Here is a 21661-nt window from a genome sequence, read left to right on the forward strand (position 1 = left end):
GAGGAGGTTTTATACCATACCAGTCAAATACACACACATTATGTAATTGCCTGTTTATTTAGTGGCACCATTTAGAAATATTTCTAATTTTCATCCCCCAACTACAATTCTCCACCATTAACAAGCTTGATGCAATTTGTTCAACCGACTCAAAAAAAATACAAAGTTAGAAACTAAATTCACACATTTTCTTTGGGACCAGGAATCTGTACATAGTACAAAATATACATTTATTGAACTTTCTGTAAACAGTTTGAATTGCGTAAAACTGTAAATAGGGTGAATTACTGGATAATTTATTATATATTGTTATACATTTTACTTAAGGAAAATAGTTTTGCTCTTGTATATTACTCTGTTAAATTTATAAATTTCATAATGAGGCTGTGTATTCTGCAAACATGCTTTTCAAGCTTAAATCTCTCCATTCACAACACACATTTATACAGGTTATCAATGAAAAAGTTACACTTCCACAAAATATATATATGTATATAAAGAGTAGATTGAGCTTTCTAAAAAGACAGGCACAGCATGTCACTACAAATGAAATTTTGTTTTCTGATACAATGTGGATTCACTTGTGTAAGGAGGATGGGGAAAAACTCTTTAATTCAGTATGTTTCTACATGGCCTTAGCACCAAGACAGATGCAAAAACTCTGGTCTAAATGATTTATCAGCCAGCCAGTTCCAGAAACCAGACTAAAGACTTCCTCTTGAAAATAAATTGCTTTCAGTTTGCCCTAGATAAGGGAGCCCAAATTTTTGGAGAAGGCCATCTCTTGCATTAACCCTTTGGCACTGGTGGTTGGGATTTCCACTCACTGAACTACTGGACATTTTGCACTATAGTCAATTTGCTAGATTTAGCACTTACAGTAAGCACTAGATTCCTGGCACCAAAAAATTAAAGTGGGTCATCAACAGATCAGGTTAATAAATCCAAATTGGTACCCAAGGTCCCAATGAACCCCCATACTAGCAATGAAACGTAAGCTAGGAAATCCTGACTTCCAGAATCAAGTGGTTATACTGTGGTGGTAAATACTTGCCAACAAGATGTGTGGTAACATTTCACTTACAGCAACACTGGATATACTCCTGTCTCTATTGTAAAAGATGATTTTCCAATTTAATATTCTGCAAGCTCCAAATTGCAGTGGATTGAATCTTGTCAGCGGGAATGCTTATTTCCTTATAACAGTTTCCCTCAGCATCAGAGCATTCAGTAGGTCCATTACCGGACATGGAAATTGTGTTAACTCCAACTCCCACCACATAAGAAACTGGTTCAGATATTATAGGACTGGAGTAACTAAATCCCTCCCAGAAATTTATACCTGGTTTCACCCCTTCTCCAAGCTTTCATAAAAAGAAAAGCTACATAATAAGTAGAGAAGAAATTTCTTAAAACTGCTCATTCGACGTTTTGAAGAAAAATAGCTGAATTAGAAGTTTGAAAGTTGTGTAATAAGAAATTGCTATCCTTAATTTTCTATGAAAACATCCTATTTTAACACCATCATCTTTGTTCCCTTTAAAAGAACACTGAGGCTATTTACACTTTAAAATGTTTTTCAAAACCAAAGATGAATAAAATTACTTTTGTTGTTAATTCCGGTGAAAATAGAACAGTTGAGGCTCCAATGCCACAAAGGTGTACACACACTTAACTTTACATGCTGCCATTATAGTTCAGCTTCAATGGGACTACTTGCAGGGCCTAAAGGTCAATACTGTACATGCACAAATCTTCGCAGATTGGCGCCATAGCATTTAAACTTTCCTTTGCAGTTTCTGCAAGTGAAATATTGCAATATAGTGTTAGTGCTGGAGAATCAGAAAGTGAAAATTAAATGACTACTTTATTTTCATTGTACAAACTGAGTTGAAATGCAAAAAGTAAATTCAGCATTAATAGCAAAATTAAGATATTCAGGTTTAAATTTAATCAAAAACTGTTGACACAGGTTACCAAATGTAACATGATTTTTAACCTGGCAGTGCTCCTTTAAATTAAATGGGAAGCCTTGTAATTTTCTTTAAATCATGCTTCTGCTCTGAAAAGTGACTGGGCACTCAGTTGACCTGCTCCCTGTGTATATTCAGAGTCCTGCCTATTTACTTTGTTGACTACAGTTAAAAACAAAACCCACCCTACTCCTGTTAGCTCTTTAAAGCCCAATAGCTATGACTTGTAACCTGGCTTGTGCATAGTCAACAGAGTTGAGAAGTAGAGACCCAGTACTTTAAAAAAAAAAAAAAAAAAGTTTATTACCCAGCATAGTTCTTGCTAGCATGAATAGTAGTGGTCAGCTGTAGGGGTAAGCATTATGGGCCATATTTTCAAAGATACGTAGGCACCTAAAGATGCAGATAGGCATCTTAATCCCACTGATTTCAAGGGGAGTTAGACACTTAAGTGCTTTTGAAAATCCCATTACAAAACTAAATAATTTTAAAAACTCTGACATCTAGTAGTGCTTGAAAGATTAGACCCAACGTTCTGAAGGCAGAATCTTTATCGTTGGAGAGGAATGGCACAGAAAGAACCCAGCCTGACTTTCAGATTCAGGTACTTTAAGAATTTGCAGGCATAGAACTCAAACATTTTTACTTGTAAACTGAATGGATATGATCCTTGGATGTGATAACAAAGGTAAATCAATATTAGTATCACAATTTTTTTTAAAAAGAAAAGGAGTACTTGTGGCACCTTCGAGACGAACAAATTTGAGCATAAGCTTTCATGAGCTACAGCTCACTTCATCGGGTAGCTCACGAAAGCTTATGCTCAAATAAATTTGTTCGTCTCGAAGGTGCCACAAGTACTCCTTTTCTTTTTGCGAATCCAGACTAACACGGCTGCTACTCTGAAACCTGTCAATTTTTTTTAAAGTAACTTTTCAGCGTAGAACCATATTTTAAAGTGAATTACTGACCTCACGTCCCCATAAAAAAAAATTATAAAATCCAATCTCTTTAAACATTAAGGTTGAGAAAAACTAAAACATGAGAAAAACAGCATGAGTCCTTTAGGTTGGGATACTAAGGGTCTTAAAACAATGACCACATATGAAGAATAAACACTTTATGGGGTATTAAGTGTACTGCAAAGCTAAAACAAAATTAAGTTAAACCCAGAAATATGCTGGAGACCTCCCCCAATAACAAATTGTGAACTACTTCAACAGATAATTACATTTAGTTTTAGTTTAATTTTCCCCAATCTCGCTTTAATACAAGTCATATCACAAACATTTGTCAAGCTCCAATATACTCAGTGCTACTCAAAGGAAAGAGAAAAAATGGACCATGTTCTCAAGTTTATAATCTAAGTAAACAAAAAAAGAGGTGATCAGAAGATCACAGGGCAGTGCAATTTTTAGTTTATTTTTCAATAATCAGTTGACCAGGTTGATAGACTTCACTGAAAAAGTGTGCTTTTGAAGTGGGACAGTATAAGTACAGCACCCTTGACATATCACAAAAAAGGGGGCATTCTGGCATTTCCAGGGAACCTGAATGACAGGGACAGGGAGGGGAATTTAAAAAAAAAAAAATTACTACGGCTTCTTACAAGAGTTGCTATGACAGCAATTGCCATGGCACACGACTCTGAAATCACCATTACCGCACACTGACAATATAGCAAAGCAATTTCATTTAAGCAGACCTAAGCAGCCCAGCAAAGAACCACAGCAGGTATATTTCTGTGCCTGCACAGAGACCCATCAACTTCAGAAATGCTCCAGATCAGTTCAGGGGACCAATCATGCAGTTTATTGCAAGGTCTGATTTCTGAGTTGAATTCTTCTGTAGTCTGGTCAGCACACACTTCTAAGCTTCACTCAATTTCCATGTTTGCTTTGCAGTTCACATAAGAGATGGCATTCATTTTGCTCAGCACAGCATTCAGAAAATTCACACGGTTTGAGCATTTCTCACAACATCAATTTTTGAAGTGTTTAGAGTCCATCTAATCAAAAGTGACCTAATTTGAGCCAACACTATGAAGACCAAACAACAATTTATGAACATGTATTTTTAGACACTAACAATGGGGGCTAAAAAAATCATTTTCACATGTAAGTGAAGTGAAGCCTGGCAGCAAATTGGACCACTCCATTACACTAAATTTGTCAACTGCAGTTCTCTTTACCTACATATAGTACATTTTCTATTTCCCATGAAGCAACTCATCAGCAAAAAATATTTATAGTAAAAAGGTTCTTAAAGTAAGAAGCATTGGTCAGCATGAATGAATGCTGATATATTTGGGAATAAAGTTCAATTACAGCTGATACTTATTAGTCAGCAGATGGTAGCAACCATCTTGTCAGCCCTTCAGGAGAGGAATTATGCCTTCATAATTTGTTTGTACAGAGCTACCAGAGGCAAAATAACCCAATTTTTTTTCAGTGTGACACTCCTGTGTAAGGCTAAAGAAACTTCTATTCAATAGTGGTTTAACAAAAAATGAATGTTTAATACTAAAGCAAAATGCTTACATTTTAAATCAATTCTATAAGGAGATATTCAGGCAAAGACCTTTACACTCCCTTACAAGGAGCTGCTAAAGGATTTAGTTCCAAAATATTTTTTTTAAATGATTAACTACAGTGTTCAGCCACAAGGTTGCCTTGTTGTCCATCCTATTCATAATGTAACAGTCAAAAGTTTAGTTTAGTTAAGATGGCACTAGCAGGAGAAAAATAATTGCAATAAATGCTATATTCCTTATTTCAATTTGTTGAATTACCTTATGAATTTTCAAATTCTTGGACTGAGCAAATGACCAGTAACTTTTTTATTCATATTTTATCCTATGCAACTGAGGATGCATTAACTTTGCAGTAGATAGTTCTGATGTTCAAAAGTCAGTCAATATCCATAATTACAAGATGTTAAGTGCTATAGGTTAGAAAAATAATCATCATCAAGAGAGAGTGTTGTAGTTACTGAACTACAGGCTAATATTCTTCAGACATCTTGCTGTAATGGTTGACTGTCCTGGGATTACCCCAATTCAGCACACTATAAAAACATGCAGATGAAATTCTTCTCCGATTCTGACTTCCGCCGAAGGATGAAATTGAACGATGGCAAAGTGACAAGCTCTCTATAGCGGTACTGATGGACTAGCACCACAGCAAGCCAACTGTAAAAGACCTAGATTTGCAATTTACAATGCATGACAAGAGTCCTGCACCCAGACTTTTCAGGACTCTGTATGAATGCAGGGGTCTCCCACGCACTTCAAATTGCAAATCTAGTGCCCCATTTATTAAAAATGAAATTGCATTTAATAAGTTTGACACTGGTTTTAAAAAAAGTTATACATTTTAAAATTCTACCTTGAATAAAATACCTCCCCAAAGCTGAATTAGTGAGTAGTTTAAGATTATTTGAAACAGTGTTATCTATAAAGCAGTACAATATTTTCCCAAAATGATCAGTGAAACATTTAATCCGACTATAACAATATTCACAGAAACTGAAAACAGTGAAGCTGTCAAATATAAAGAAAAACACAAACTTGCATGGCATATGAAGCAAAATAGCTTTACAAAATGTCATTTCTTTTAAAAAACAAGCAAATTGGGACCATCCTTTTTGAACATCTATTCAAAATACATTTTTGAACAGCACATTGTTTGCATTTTTGTCACACAGGAATCTTTTCCCCGAGGGAAATAAATAGCACACAATACTTCAAAAATTCTGCTGCCTTGCCCCTGAGGTGCTAATGTTTTTAGCATTAAAAAAAGTTTAACTGGTGCAAAAAGGAAATGCACAAAGGTGCAAAAGTGCCTTTTTAAGTTGTTGGTTTTTTGTTTGTTTGTTTTTTTTGCAGATTCATGAAAAGACCAGCTACTCCTTTGCAAAAATGTTTTATGTACTTAATACATGTATTTTGTAATCAAAATCTGTACCGAGAATGGCAGTGTTTATGCACATATAATAGATTCAGTGCTCTGACCACACAAAAGCGCTGAACATAAGGCAGAAAAAGAAAGGATTGTAATAGACATTCCTCCTTTACCTCCAAACCTAGTTACAGCACTAGTAGCAATAGCAGAAGAATTATGTTCTTTATATTTTTAGGAAGGGCCACTCGTATGAAAATGCTTTTAGTACACAGTATGTCATTATGACACATTTTAAGTGATTATATTTGAAGTATGGCTTTCTACCACAACTTTGCTTGTGATTTTTAAAGATTTTAGGTCTCAAAGTTTCCACAGTCCAGTTCAAGGTTTTGCAGTTTCCAGAACTAAACTTTAGTCTATGTAGAAAAGTAAAGAACAGAACTTTATCTGCCTAATCCTAAAAATAAGTTTAGCTTTCTGTACTAGTATACTGTGTAGTATTAAATACATTTGTTAATTAGGTGCTTGCGAAGCTATAACTTATGACATTATTATAGTTTTGCACTCTACAACAAAATTAGACATTTTAAGCATTTATTTGTAGGTAGGTAAGGAATTCGTTCTTTAACCAAAAATTGCTATAAATTTATAAATACAAATAGTGCTTATGGTTTCTTCATTCATGCTTGAACAGATTACAAACTGAATACAATGAAGTTACGTTTAAGCACCCCACATAAACAAGAGGGATAAAAGAAAGATTTTGCTTGTATATACTGTACTTAATTCTGAGATACTATAAGTTATTTTTTCACTGTTCAAAGTTCCCTAACTCTGCATTAGTTTTAAGGCTATATATACAAATATGTATATTCAATGTTAGGGAAAAGACAAATATAGCAAAACGCATTGTACTACATTTTCCTATCAAAAAGTAATTTTACACCAAGTTTTGATTTTTTGTTTAGTTGTGTTAAGTGTTACAAGCTACTTATATTTTTTACTGATTTTCCTTTTGGGGACTCTGCCTACTGAATGATTAAAGTAAACTAAATATTAACAACACACACAATATCCTTAACTGAAGACGACAAGAATACAAGGTGCACAAAACAGTAGTTTTGCAAACACAACTGATTTGAAAACTTACTTTTTGTATGTTCAATGGGAGAAAGTTAAGCTTAAGTCAATTTAGTTTATGTTTATTACCCTTATAAATTTTTAATTTAGAATTTAACTTTAATGACCAACGGTTACATATTGTCAACATGCTATATTTCAAATCACAAATACTGTTTAACCACTAGTTTCTCATTCTAAATAAGTGGGTCAATTAAAAACACACATGCCATAAAATGTTAAGATTGTCAGGCTTTGACAAATGTATTTTCATTAAACAGTAGGCAAATTCAAACTGATGCTCATCTCAGTGAAAAACAAAAAGCCTGAAATAAATCCATGTAAAATAGAGTAACAGATTAAACCCACTATATCCTCCAGTGTCTGTCTATGCCTTGGGCAACAGTCAAAGTTCTCCCCATTTTAAAAATGGGCTATCAATTATTAAAAATATTTTTTCACATGTGAAATTTCATTTACAATGGCACAATTTCAAAAGGCAGGAAAAAAGGAATTACACATATAAGATTAAATTTCGTTTGTTTGTTAAATCAAGCTTTATTGATAAAATGGAATTCAGAATATTTTACTTGGAACAGCAGCAGACTCAGCCAATCAGGATAATAAAAATGCTGCAGACTCCTACTGTATGTAGAAAGTTGCTCCCTCTTGCTCAACTGATTAGTAATTTTGGCTAAGGGTTTGTAAAAAAGAGGTGCAAAGAATCAAGGCATTCTAACCTCACAATTCATGTACTTATGATTGATCTGTATTATACAGCATGATCCTGCTTCCACTGAAGTTACAGCCAAAACCCTCACTGATTTAAAGTGGGAGCAGGACTGGGACCATAGTAAATAGCAATAGAAAACAGATAGGTTTGTTGGAGAACGAGTAGTATGTTAGTTATCTTTCCCCACTGCCAAGCAAATTCATATACACAGTTGGGATAAATTGTCCAAATGTTCATCTTTATATATAAAATAAAAAGTAATCTTACAGTTTTGTGCACCTCTTGAGCATCTAGCTGGCTAGGCTGCTGCTCCTTGCAATCCAAAACCACAACATAAATTTAAAGGGCTATATATTTGTTGCATCACACAACAAGCCAAACATTTCTTCTAACCTTTATAGTGATTTAAAGCAATTCTTAATTAAATATGAGCATTTTGTACAAGGACAATTGCACTTTACAAAAACAAAATCATACAACATAAATTGCTGGAGTCTGATTTACAACATGAATTATGGTTTGAAATCACGTTTACAGAAGTCTGTTTTACAAAAAAAAAAAAAAAAAAAAAAAAAAAAGCACACATCAGTTCCTGGGCTAGATGTCGTACTGCTGTAGTTTTCTGGTGTAGTCACTCTCACCAACACATCATAATCCCTTCTTTAAATAAAGTTGAGGATGGACGTTAAGAAGGGTCACTGAGGTTGGGCCGCACTTTCAACTGGAGGATGAATGTAAACTCCACAGCTAGATGGGCACTTTTACCACATATCATCAGTTGATGCAGAGTCCTTAATAGAGAGAAAAGAAGGAACCCTTTAAAGTCTGGAGTGCCCAAAATGACAGCAGTTTCTGGATAATCCAGACTGAAAAGGGTAAAAATATGGATAATTGTAGGAGTCTTTCCCTTTTAATGAAGGGTTTCATACTAGATACTTGTAAAACACTATTCCTAACATGCAAAAATGTATATTAATTAAACCATTTAATTCAGTAAGTATTAGCTAGCACTAAAGCAGTTTTTTAACACCTGGTCTAAAGTGTGCTATACTTTAATGTTTTCTAAATGTTTAAAGCTGCTCTAAATAATTGTTAACTTCAAAACCAGCACATTCAAAAACATTACCAGTATAACCTAAAATGTACAGTACAGTAAATGTATCTATTTGGACAATTTCTTTTAGCTGTGCTAAGTTCACAGGGAGCATATTTCCTGTTATTCTTAATTATGATCTACCTACTCTGCCTTCTCAACTAGGGTAGCCAACTTTCTAATCACACAAAACTGAACACCCTTGCCCTGAGGCCCCACCCCTCACTCCATCCCCCCTACCCTCACTCACTTTCATTGGGATGGGGCTGCAGGCTTCAGGGTGGGGCCAGAAATGAGGGGTTCAGGTGCAGGAGCAAGCTCCAGGCTGGGGCAGGGGTGCAGGAGGGGTGAGGGCTCCAGCTGGGGGTGCAGGCTCCAAGCTGGGGCCTAGGATGAATGGTTTAAGGTGCAGAAGGGAGCTTCAGACTGGGGCGAAGAGGTTTGGAGTGTGGGAGCAGGCTCTGGGTTGGGACAGGAGGTTGGGGTATGGGAGGGCAGTTGGATGCAGGAGGGGGATCAGGGCTGGGGTTGGGGCTCAGGCTCCAGCCAGCTGGCGCTTACCCCAGGCGACTCCCAGTCCGAGATGCAGCAGGGCTAAGGCAGGCTCCCTGCAACTCCTGAAAGCAGCCTGCATGTCCAGCTCCTCGGCACAGGCGCACAGACAGCATGCAGGGATTCCCTGGTCGCACCTGCGCCTAGGGGCTGCAGGGACATTCTGGTTGTTTCCAGGAGCCACACGGAGCCAGGGCAGGCAAGGAGCCTGCCTTAGCCTCACTGCACTGCCAATCGGCCTTTTAGTGGTGCTAACCGGAGCCATCAGGGTCCCTTTTCGACTGGGTGGTTCCGGTTGAAAACCAGACACCTGGCAACCCTATTCTCAACCCTCTTGCAGTAAGAAAGGCTTAGAATCTAAGTCACACCGTAAGTAATTGATTGAGAGTTAAGATTAAATTTAAAAGAAATTTAAACATGTTAAGATATGGAAAATACACAGCGCACTCAAAGCAACCTAAATTCTTCTCTTGTAATGATACAAAGGGGAAAATATTGCAAAAACTGTTAAAGATCAGTTTAATCCGGAACCATGAACCCTAAAATGGCCATATGGTATCACTACAGGGAAGAGTTAAGGTTGTATGGGTATCTTAATTGTACATTTCTATACTTTAATATGTTTGGGTTTGTTTTAAGTGTAGCCTTAACTCTGAATGATCTGAATTTGCAATATTTGGTTCTTGGATAATTACAACATCCCTGTAACACTTTTACCTTCAATTATTAAACTATCAGCCTTAACTCCATTTTAACATAGTTTTGTGTGTCTTGGAATGTCCTTAGAATAAATTATGCTCTATTTGTCTTTCTCTCCTCATACTTATTTTTTCATCCTCTTTCCCCTCTGCACAAAGAATTTAACAGAAAAAAGTTGAATGAGGAATACTGGACTGCCCATCAGTTTTACTGATCAGAAGTTGTTAGCAAGATTGTGTTTATACAGTTAGAGGCATCACTTTAAGAGGAAAGAGGCTGCGGTTTAGAGTATGTCTGAGCAATGCCATCTCTCGCTACTTTAGATTGGTGGAGCTGATGTGGAGCCCTGTACTCCTTATTCAGCTGTTAAGTAGAATTTAATAGGATTAATCGGATTTTCTCTCTCTGCAGGACCTGAGAGAGAAGACTGGTCATGAGAAGTAAAATTAATTATTCACTTTTAAAAAATTATGATTTCTAAGAGTAATATCTAAGCCTTCCTTTGGGACTACAAGTAGTAGAAAGCAGAAGTTAGAAAGGACTAGGATAGGCAGAGAGAATCTGATGTGGCCATGTTTGTCAGAGAACATGGATAAAGAATTAAGTCAGCACCAAGTCAAAGTGCAGAAATTTACTTACTGACTACATACTATGCAAATTTCTATACTAGAACTACCAATGACACTTAGATTTGCATACTGTACATTTGCAGAAGAGTTATACAATGAATGACTGCATATCATCCCCATGCAGGGATAATTCCATTTCAGTTATAGATCTGGATCAATTTCTTAGATGTGGGAGGAGACAAAAATAGAAGAGGCTCACTGTAAACTGCAGCAAATAAAGTTTAAGACCAACTGTACAGCTTCTGTTATGCCAAAACATTTGCAAACTGCATTTCACTTATATAATTTTTTGTTAATTAAAAAAAATCATATTAATGGTATTAGTTGCCAGAGACATTAAAAAGTAATTGCTTTCTTTCTGAGACAAAGTACTCAAGAATTTAAAACTAAATTCAGTTGTAAATGGAGTTACTGTTCCCATTTTAAAATTGTTTTTATTGAATGTTCACTGTGAAAATTGTATTAGTGAATAATAATATAGCATAATATAATCCAATTATCAGAATATTATGTTAACTAAACTAGAAATGTAAATATGCTAATCATAGCAACTATTAAACAACTAAGCATCCAGAAGAAAGTTACAAAAAGAATACTTTTGCCTGTAATTCGGGGAATTAAAATTTCACAAAATGATACCTTAATAAAAAATATTTTAACACAGATTTCCCACTATCTCTGTGGTATCAGGGATGAACCAAATAAAATTAGATATCTGAAAACAAGACAATATCTGCTACTAGTGGTGGGATCTGGCACCAGATGTATAGAAATGAAGAGACAGAATACAATCAGACTTTCAAGTCTTGAACTGATAGAGGATAACAACAAATGAGAGTTCTGAAGGTTCAGATGAGAGAAAGGGCAGAAGAGAACTCACAGGGCACAGTCTACAGAACGCACTTTTGGAAAAAAATCCTTCCCCCTTCAAAGAGTTGTAGTAGGATCTGAACAAACAAGCTGAAAGATTTCAAAGGATAGGACAGAAATGATGGGAGAATGAAAGTACTTACAGCATCATCATTTCTATAGGGGTTCAGTCTATTATAAACAGCTTCAATCACACTCCGTCTAAACCAAAGCAGAAAACAAAATGTTAAGGATTTTTTTAAATGAAGTGTCACATTTCCTAAATGCAGTCATGACGTACTAAAACACAAAACTTTAAAAATGGTAAAAAGATTCAAAATGTACAGAACTTAAGTTTTGGGTTTTTGTTGTTTTTTTTTTTGCAAGTAAAGCTATGTTTCCATATAATTTATGCAGTGCTCTCTTTTGGATTCAGGAAGAGAGTTTAAAAAGGTAAAACACTCCTAAGGGTTTTGCCAAGAAAACGGAAAATTACGTATTTGCATATGAGACTTTTCAATTAGACTGTCTGCTCCTGATATACTGTCAGGGGCATGCCCACATTTTGTCTTCGAAGTAATAAGACAAGGAGGTTACAGAGTGATGAGCAGCATAAACAATATGCATTTGTGCACTTGCGGGTATGGTGGCAGTAAATAATACACCATTGATGTACGAAGATAATATTTTTCACAAGAGAACACTGTATTTGTATTTTCTGAATACAATTTTTTGTGCACCCCTTAATGAAAACGCTGCATTCTTAGTTTGGTTTAAGTTAATTTCCATTATAAATCTTGTTAGGTTATTATTATTATTTTTAAATACAGCAGTAGCAGCTTCCCATTGCATGCCAATTTTCAATTTCCTTTTACAATTATCCTCCAAAAGAAAACAATTTTAACTTAAAACAGAAATTTTGTATAGCATATCTCACCCTGTAACAGATATATTCTTGGGGAATTTGGTAAAAATCAGCAAATGAGTTTATAGTGTGGAAATTTACCTTTTGCTCACATCTGAACTTTAAATTTTTGTAATCTCTCACAAAACATCTTGGCTTTGGTACTCCTCCCCTCCCCTTTTTTGTACCTTGCTGATTGCACTTTGGGGGGGGATGCAGAGTAGAGGATTAATTACAAAGCTATATAATAAAACATAAAAATAGCTTGTGATCCCTGCTTACCTAACTGTAAGGAAAGAGATTAACAAGGAGTTCGTTAGAGCAACAATACTAAAAAACAGTGGAATGCTAAGGGAAAGAGGAAGTACTTGCCTTCCTCAGCAAGCATGATATAACTAGGAAAATGAAGGTCTAATACAAGTAAGATTTTAAAGACTTTTTTCCTGGATGACAGGAGTTTTTTCTGAGGGGGAGGGGGGAATGGGGGACAAAGCTGAAGAATGCCTCGGTTCTTACTTTGTACAATAGGGTCAGGTGGAGAAGTGCTCTGCACACATCTTCATGCCTTAAAGTGGCAGAATGTAGCCCTTCCCCTTGTCTGTTAGTCGTGATTGCAGACTGGGCTACACTCAGAATGAGCGATTTTAATTTTTTTTCCCCAATACTTATAAACTGACCTATTACGGATTCCAGGCCTATGTTCAGGGATAGTGTAGGAAATACAGGAAAATGTAAAGGGGTCAGTATCCTGGAGGGGCCATGTTGGTAGCATGTTAGCAAGGATGTGGGTTGGTGTATCTAGTTTTGGAATGAGGGACTTTGGGTGAGGAATAAGCAGGGAGATCCATGATAGGCAGAGAACAGCAAACGGGACAAGGGAACGAGGAAGATCCTAATCCGCACATCCACTTCCAAGAATCACTTAGTAACTTGAGGACAGAGTAAACAAGGTAGGGATTGATAAGGCCATGGGTAACAATCTGGATTACCTGCTCATTTCCAGACATCCCATTGTCTAGAGTTCCAAAAGGTGTACAATTTTTGAAGAGAAAGTAATATTGTTTTAGGGTATTGCTGGACTCCATTGAAAAAATTTCAGCTTTAGCTTTTTAAACTAAACTTTTTGCTTCTAATTTTAATAATTAACTTCAGCATGATGAAAACGTTCCAATAATAATGCTGTCTCTGTGAAAAAATTCTCAAAAGACGAAGCAGCTAGCTATGCAATCATGTCAAACCTGAAATTTAATCAGTAAAATACTCTAAATTACTCATTCTAAAAAAAAAAGTGTTTATAATTAAAATAACTGAGAAAATTATTTCTTTTAACAGAGCATGGCAGTACAACAAATCAAATACCACCCAGGACTTTTTCAGAACCCCATCATTTTGGCATCTAGTCAATTTTTATAAAAGTTTTATAAAGAGTTTCAGGTACTACCACTGTCCTTGATTTCCCTTGAAAAATGTGTGAGTTTACCGTAACATTTCTCTTTTTTTTTTTTTTAAAAAAAGTCTTTTCCTCCCCTCCACCCCCTTGCTGTTTGAAAAGTCCTAGATAAACAAGGGAAACAGCAAAACTGAGCATCAAAAAGTGATATTCCATGTACAAACTGAAAAACAGACCTCTCTCTAATCTTTTAGACATCATCATCTCAGGTGTTATAAGTAGACAATTTTCAGATAAATGTGATTTTCAAATCGACAGCATCCCTTTGAGTTACATTAAGGCCCAATTCAGTAACTTAATTAACACACATTTAAAAGTTAAAGGTTTCAGAGGGGTAGCTGTGTTAGTCTGTATCAGCAAAAACGACAAGGAGTCCTTGCGGCACCTGAGAAACTAGCAAATTTATTTGGGCATAATTTGGATCCAAATTTATTTGGATGTCTGATTTGTGTCCATTTATTCTTTCGCGTAGAGACTGTCCGGTTTGGCCAACGCACATGGCAAAGGGGCATTGCTGGCACATATATCACATTGGTAGATGTGCAGGTGAACGAGCCCCTGATGGTGTGGCTGATGCGGTTAGGTCCTACGATGGTGTCCCTTGAATAAATATGCAGACAGAGCTGGCAACGGGGTTTGTTGCAGGGGTTGGTTCCTGGGTCAGACATCAAGAATTGTAACATTCAAAAACCAGAAGGAGAGCACTTCAATCTCCCTGCACTCAATAACAGACTTAAAGTGACAGGTTTCAGAGTAGCAGCCGTGTTAGTCTGTATTCGCAAAAAGAAAAGGAGTACTTGTGGCACCTTCGAGACTAACAAATTTATTTGAGCACAAGCTTTCGTGAGCTACAGCTCACTTCATCGGATGCTTTCGATGAAGTGAGCTGTAGCTCACGAAAGCTTATGCTCAAATAAATTTGTTAGACTTAAAGTGGCCATTCTTTAACAAAAAACCTTCAAAAACAGACTTCAACAAGAAACTACAGAGCTGGAATTAATTTGCAAACTTGACACCATCAAATTAGGTCTGAATAAAGACTGGGAGCAGCTGGGTCACTACAAAAAGTAATTTTCCCTCTGTTGATACTCTCACTGTTCTTGTCAACTGTTGGGAATGGGCCACATCCACTCTAATTGAATTGGCCTTGTTAGCACTGACCCCCAACTTGATAAGACAACTCCAGTCTTTTCATGTGCTGTATACTTATACCTGCCTACTGTATTTTTCACTCCATGCATCTGACGAACAAGTGAGTTATAGCCCACGAAAGCTTATGCCCAAATAAATTTATTAGTCTCTAAGGTGCCACAAGGACTCCTCATTGTTTTTATTTAAAAGTTAAAAACATTCTTAAATCCCCATTGATTTCACTGCGATTTGAGCAGATTCTTTAAGTGCTGTCCCTGAACAGGGAATGGTTTCTTGAATCTGGGCCTAAGATGCTATTTCATTTGTTCACTAACTAGCTAAATGCCTGCATCTCAGACTAAACAAATCAGCGTATGCTCAGTTACACAGTTGATTTCAGGTATCGCAGATATTTCTTTAAACCAAAACCAATAAGCCAGAACAACTGGTTTGCAAAATCATCACACACAAACACCCAGGAAAGAATCCTGACATCAGAAACACCAATACGGGATGGGAGTAAAAAGAAGTCAATTTTTAGTCTCAACACTGACAGGTCTACTTTAAAATTAGCTGCAGTCTAGGTTATTTAAATCAACCAGGTAGTGCAATTGGGTAACATATACTGTGTCTTATAAACAGATTAATAACAAACAGAACAGATCTAACATCTCAGAGTTATGTAGCTCTGCTGCAACACAGGTAACAGTCTCCCATAAAAAGGTGTTTGTTTTCACCACTTTCACTAGCATCATAAAAATTACTCTTAAGTCAGGTGCAGCAGAAGAGATTTGCTCACAAGCCCAATAGAAGGGGAAAAAAACAAAAACCAAAAAAAACAGAGCTAGAAAGATGAGTCAAAAGAATGATATACATTCCAATTTAATGTTACAATATTTAGATTTGCCAAACGTATCAACAAGAACTCACTCAATGATGCTTCAAAGAAAAATATATTCTAAAAATAGATACCGTTCTGACATCTCAATGCCTGGTCAGTTCTCTCTCTCTCTCTTTTTTTTTTTTAAAAACACTGAAACATTAGCATGAAAACAAGGGTTTCTTTAGAAGCTCATCTGCTCTGGAATCTAGTTGTTTATTGCTCACTGAAAGTCATAACTCTGACATCACTAACAGAGATAATTTATTACAAAGACAACTAAAAGAAAGCTATCATGCTTAAGCAAACACCACACTATGAAAACAACATTTGAAATAGATGATTTATAATGTATTCATATTACATACATTTTAAATAGAAAAATATTGGTTTGTGAGCAATCTGTACTAAAATTGCTTGGTTTACTGGACAGAGGAGCTTGAGATTTGAATTCTTTGATGGTTTAATGCTAATGTATAAAATTAGTAAGTCTGTTTCAGACTATTTCTTCAAGACAACAATCAAAATGAATCTGTATAAAGCTTTAAAATTCAATCCCCTGCTTAGCCCGGGTGAAGCAGTAATTTCCTTGAAAGGGATAATTAGCTGAACAGATCATTTATAATTCTAGAAAAGAGATATAAATTTAACAAAAAAGCAAGAGCAAAGAAAGCTGCCAAATGAAGCATTAAATGCACTGAGTAATCGCTATTTGTTAACTAAGTACATAAACTACTTTTCAAAATGAGCCATTATATGCATTACATTTCCCTTACATCTTAAAAAGTAAAAGCAGTAAACATTTTAAAGCTACAATTAACAGAAAAGGCCACCCTTAAAAGTAATCCATTCTTTCTGCAACTATAGTTTAACATTCACATATTTTTAATTTTAGAAACTATCATCCACAGTCAACCACGGTCTAGTGCATGGATTTCTTTCCGAATTTAAAACAGATCAAAATGTGAAAGATATTAGTTGAGAATGGATGATGCCCTTTTGTCCCCATAAACCTTATTTCAATTTATTTATTTTTAAGAGTGGCCTCACAAAAAGTTTCTGTTAATTTAGACCAAAAGCACATTTACACTAACATAGACTCACTTGCTTGCCAATTCACCCCCTGGCGGGAGGTTTGGGATGCTCTCAGTTGCTAACGTACGCATCACGTGGACTAAGTCTGGTACTCCTTCACCCTGCTTCTTTATGATCTCTGGGAATCAGAAGTACTTTTTTTGTAAGTGCAGTCCAAATTTAACTTGAAAAGATTGAAACACTCAGTTTTATCAAAAAGCAGTTTAACATTTTAAAAGACAGCATTTACCATGTTGGACACTGTCTGTAATCTTTGGTGCCACAACAAAAAAGCCAGTGTACCTGTAAAAAGCTATTGTATATTTGATTAAAAAAAAATACCAACTATGTTCTGTTCTTCACATAGTTCTATACTTCCAAAATTTTAATCATTTTGATTAGTATATCACATAACAAAGGGTATCTTAACAGGTAAACAAACTAGGTAGTTCTAAATAGGCTTCATTAGAACATAATTATTGTATTTTGCCAAAGAAACATCCTGTGAAAAAGCTGGGTTTTAATGTCCATTTTTTTTATATGAATGGATGTTAAAAGGTTATTGCCATGGTAGAAAATATAATATTTTGAAGAAACAAGAAATTAGGTGTTTTGTTTAAAATATGCTTCATATAGTTATACCAGATTGCAGATTATTAACACAAAAACATTAAAAGTCATCATGCATAAACAAACAAGAGCCAAGAATGTCAGAGTTAAGATACAACTCTGTCCTTAACTCAAAGGGATATTTCAACAGCAGGTGATTTTACATACAACACACAATCCACCTCTTCATCAGGTAAGCAAGAGAGACGACTCTCTACAGTAGTTACAGCAAAGTGTACCAAGAATAAAGTTACAGATAGCTACATTTCTTAAGCCTTATCTTCTGAAGTGTTGAACACTCACATCTGCAGCTGAATTTAAGTTAGTCATCACCTTTTGGGGGGGAGGGGGGGAGGGGAATCAGACTTCTTCCAGTTTTGTGAAATCCATTAAAAAAAATTTTTTTTTTTTTTTAACAAGGTAAATGAGAATTGTCTACTATCCCATGACATTTAAATGTCTATACATTTCTCAATACACTAGAAACTCCTTCAAAAACATTATTTAAGAAGGATATTTTATCAATCAATCAGCTTGGAGTTGCTGATCTCCAAGTGGATGTCATGGCAAGTGTACAAAAATGCACATGCACAGTTAAATATTCTTTATGTAGTAAAATCTTTCCAAAATGTATTTGAAAAAAGTAGTTTGAACACACGGAGAACCCACTTTCAATTTAAATATTTTGACAATTTATCTTTTTATCCCAATACTGAAAAAAAAGATGTACAATATACCATTTTAAACTCATATTGGTGAGTTAATGTTGCACTAAAGTATCTAAAACCAGTACACTTTCCTTTTAAATAAAAAAAAATAGTACAAATTCATGAACTGATTTGTGTGCACGGAACAGGTTTTCTGGGATGCAACCTTCCATGCAAAAAGTTTTAGCCCAATTTGCAGCCAGATTCTATGCAAGTAATTGACACTGGAAACACTGACATACCCTTACTTGCAGTAAAATAACCAAAATGTCAACATTTGCAGTACAAAGTATTAGCTATTTAGTTCTACATTTTAAGTAGGAAAGAAATCCAACATGTGACACTACACATTAGGCAAACATCTCAAAACTCAAATGTGCCACTTTCTCAAGAACTATGGCCAAAATTCATATTTTACCGTCTAGCATTTAGTAAAGAGAATTCTAACACTCTTAAATCTGAATAAAAAGCAAAGATCTCAGATTTGGTTTGCCAAGTTCCTTTATTGTGTAATCTTCAACATCTAGTATATTCTACATCATTCTAAAGCTAAAGTTCTGCTGTACAAAAATAAAGGGATTTATAGTTTGCCTAAACTACACAGTTTCACAACCTAAAGCTGCAGTACATTTAACATACAGTCACCACTAAATGAATACATTTATACTCTGATAGAACTATAGATACAGTCTGAAATAACACTGATGACAACAAATGGAACCAATCCATTCTTCTTTTTTAAAAAAAATAATTATTAAATTATCTTTTGTTTCAATGCATCTTGCATCCCTTTCTCTTTGACCTAATTTAACCCTTCTAAATGTTTTCCCCATTTAAGACAGTGGGGAAAAAATGTACTTACTAAAAATAAAAAATTCAAAATGTATCTATTTCCTGTTTTGAATGGAAATTTCATATAAAATTCTTAAAAATCTAACATTTCAGGTTTTGCTGAAAAATGGCCAATTTAAAACTATCAATTTCAATTAATTCCATGGATTACATGTATCTAATAACCAGATTTGTTACTATATTAAGTATGTATATGATACAAAATGTGTTTTAAAGAATGGGTCAAAAAGCTTAAGGAATGTTAATTTTAAATTAAAAAAAAAAAGAGTCAAACCAGCTCAGTAACTGGAGTAATAGTGCAACTAGAGTAATACATCTGGGAACGATTGATTAATCTTTTTCAGACAGCAAGTCTTCAAAACCTTTTAGAAGCAACACTGATTTACTGGAAAGGGATGGCACAAAGATGTTTTGTCACTCTTACTTCACCTCCTGTTAGACATTTTCAGCTCTAAATGTGAGCCACAGAAGTATCCAACATTGATGCAAGAATGTAGGTTAAAGGAGTGAAGGTCAGTCAGGTGTAAGGGGGAGAGCAGAAACCTTGTATCAGCCAGGTTTTTTTATTCCCGTTTGTTGTTCAAGATGGCCATCAATATAGGGCCTTCTTTACAGCAGTAAGTACAACAAACTTTAATAAGAAAATATTAAAATAAGATTTAACTGCACATTATGGGATGAAAAATGCTTTTATGTAATTGATCAAGAAAATTTATATTAAAATATAATCTAACCTCATTACTTGGACTATGTTTGCTGGTCAAACACCTAGTTTGTTATATAACTGCTATGTACTGCAGTGCTCATTCACAAAATTTCCATTTTATTGTATTTTAATTTTCTAATTTAGACATTACAGACTGGTAAAAACTACTTTCAGAATTTCTTTACATTTACCAATTTCTTCAACTGAAATTGAAGCTTTTAAAATCTTAAAAACTGCATTATTACTAAGGCATTTCAAGATAACAGTAGCAAGATTATTCAGCACAGTGTTGAAAGTTTCAGCAATGGCCATATTAGTCCCACCTCAGTAGACAATACTGTATATTAAGTTTCCAGCATGAAACAATCTTATTTTAATTGCATAAATATTTAAGTTTAATGTAATAAAGTGACATTGTGACTTGAGTTTACTTTTCTCACATAAAGACCCAAAAATTTCACTCATACTAGTTTCAGAGTAGCAGCCGTGTTAGTCTGTATTCGCAAAAAGAAAAGGAGTACCCGTGGCACCTTAGAGACTAACAAATTTATTAGAGCATAAGCTTTCGTGAGCTACAGCTCACTTCATCGGATGCATTTGGTGGAAAAAGGCTTTTTCCACCAAATGCATCCGATGAAGTGAGCTGTAGCTCACGAAAGCTTATGCTCTAATAAATTTGTTAGTCTCTAAGGTGCCACGGGTACTCCTTTTCTTTTTACTCATGCTAGTGAAGACTAAGTTCTGTAACTATGTTATAAATTGCTGTATGGTTGCATTTTTTGCTTATAATAAAAAGTGTAAATACTATTTCTGTGTGCATTATCAAAGGGAAAAGATGTTTAAGTCCAAGGAAAATAACTTTAAAACAAAGTGTGGACTCTAAAGGGGTAGCAGCAATATATTTTTCTAAATGTGTCCACCAAATTAGGATTAAAGTGCTTTATATCATGTAAATTTTCCCCATTCACACAGACAAAAATGAAGTTTCACTTGTCCCTGAAATATGTTATTTCTAAAAATGCAAGAAACTCAGCAACCAAACAAATGCATTGTTCCCTACAGCACAACCTTATGCAGTTCTAATACTTAGGATCTTCATTCAGCAATATCTGGACGTGATGTTCCCATTCCATCTACTCTAATACACATAGGCCAATGGGATGAGTTAATGGAGATGCAACCTTAACTTAAGTATACTTTGGCCTTAGAGTTGAGTCAAATCTCCAATCTCCAAGATTTTTTTGTTAACAGTTAAAAGGGAAAAAGTTCATGGGGCATTATTACAATTCATCAGTCACTGATATGACAAACCATAAGAGCTGTGTATATCACGCCAATGCATGTTATTAAGGACTCTTACCCTAGGTATTATTAACATGATACAATCATAGTAACCGATTAATTAAAATCTATATCCTCAATGTTTCCATTTGAAAAATATTAATTTCATCTATATACTAAACTGAATGTGTACAGTAAGCGTTTCAGATATTTAGGAAATTTAATATTTAGGAGATCTGAGCACATCAGTGGCAGCTGCTTCTTAAACCACAATCTCTGCTTCAGTTTTTAATACCCAAAGGAATTACAGTCCAGATTACAAAATTAAATTATGTTTTAAGTCAACAAATTTCTAGTTATATGGCACAAAGTGCCTGAAACAACAGTTCCTTCTCTTTCCCTTTTAAAATATAAAAAAAACACAAATGAAAATAAAATTTACTTTTAAAAAAGTTACTGGCAGGATTGTACATTATATGCCCAGCTTCAGTTCAATATGAATGTTTAAGGTTTAGCTA

General features: G+C 35.1%; 1 protein-coding gene across 6 annotated transcripts in view; it reads right to left on the minus strand.

The window, feature by feature from the left end:
- Positions 1 to 3555: 3555 nt before the first annotated feature.
- PPM1A (protein phosphatase, Mg2+/Mn2+ dependent 1A) overlaps positions 3556 to 21661 on the minus strand; it is a 52661-nt gene continuing 34555 nt past the window's right edge. For 3 of the 6 annotated variants that reach the window (XM_038404665.2, XM_038404668.2, XM_038404669.2), the window contains 3 exons: positions 17019 to 17127; positions 11714 to 11771; positions 3556 to 8593 (listed from right to left, as the gene is read on the minus strand). In XM_038404665.2, coding sequence (XP_038260593.1) covers positions 8546 to 8593; positions 11714 to 11771; positions 17019 to 17127 — 215 coding nt within the window. In that variant the 3' untranslated portion in view covers positions 3556 to 8545. Of the gene's footprint in view, positions 8594 to 11713; positions 11772 to 17018; positions 17173 to 21661 lie in introns of those variants that run through there. The other 3 variants (XM_038404671.2, XM_038404663.2, XM_038404664.2) reach the window with 2 other exon arrangements.

Source organism: Dermochelys coriacea, chromosome 6 (genome assembly GCF_009764565.3).
Source record: "Dermochelys coriacea isolate rDerCor1 chromosome 6, rDerCor1.pri.v4, whole genome shotgun sequence".
Lineage (NCBI taxonomy): Eukaryota > Metazoa > Chordata > Testudines > Dermochelyidae > Dermochelys > Dermochelys coriacea.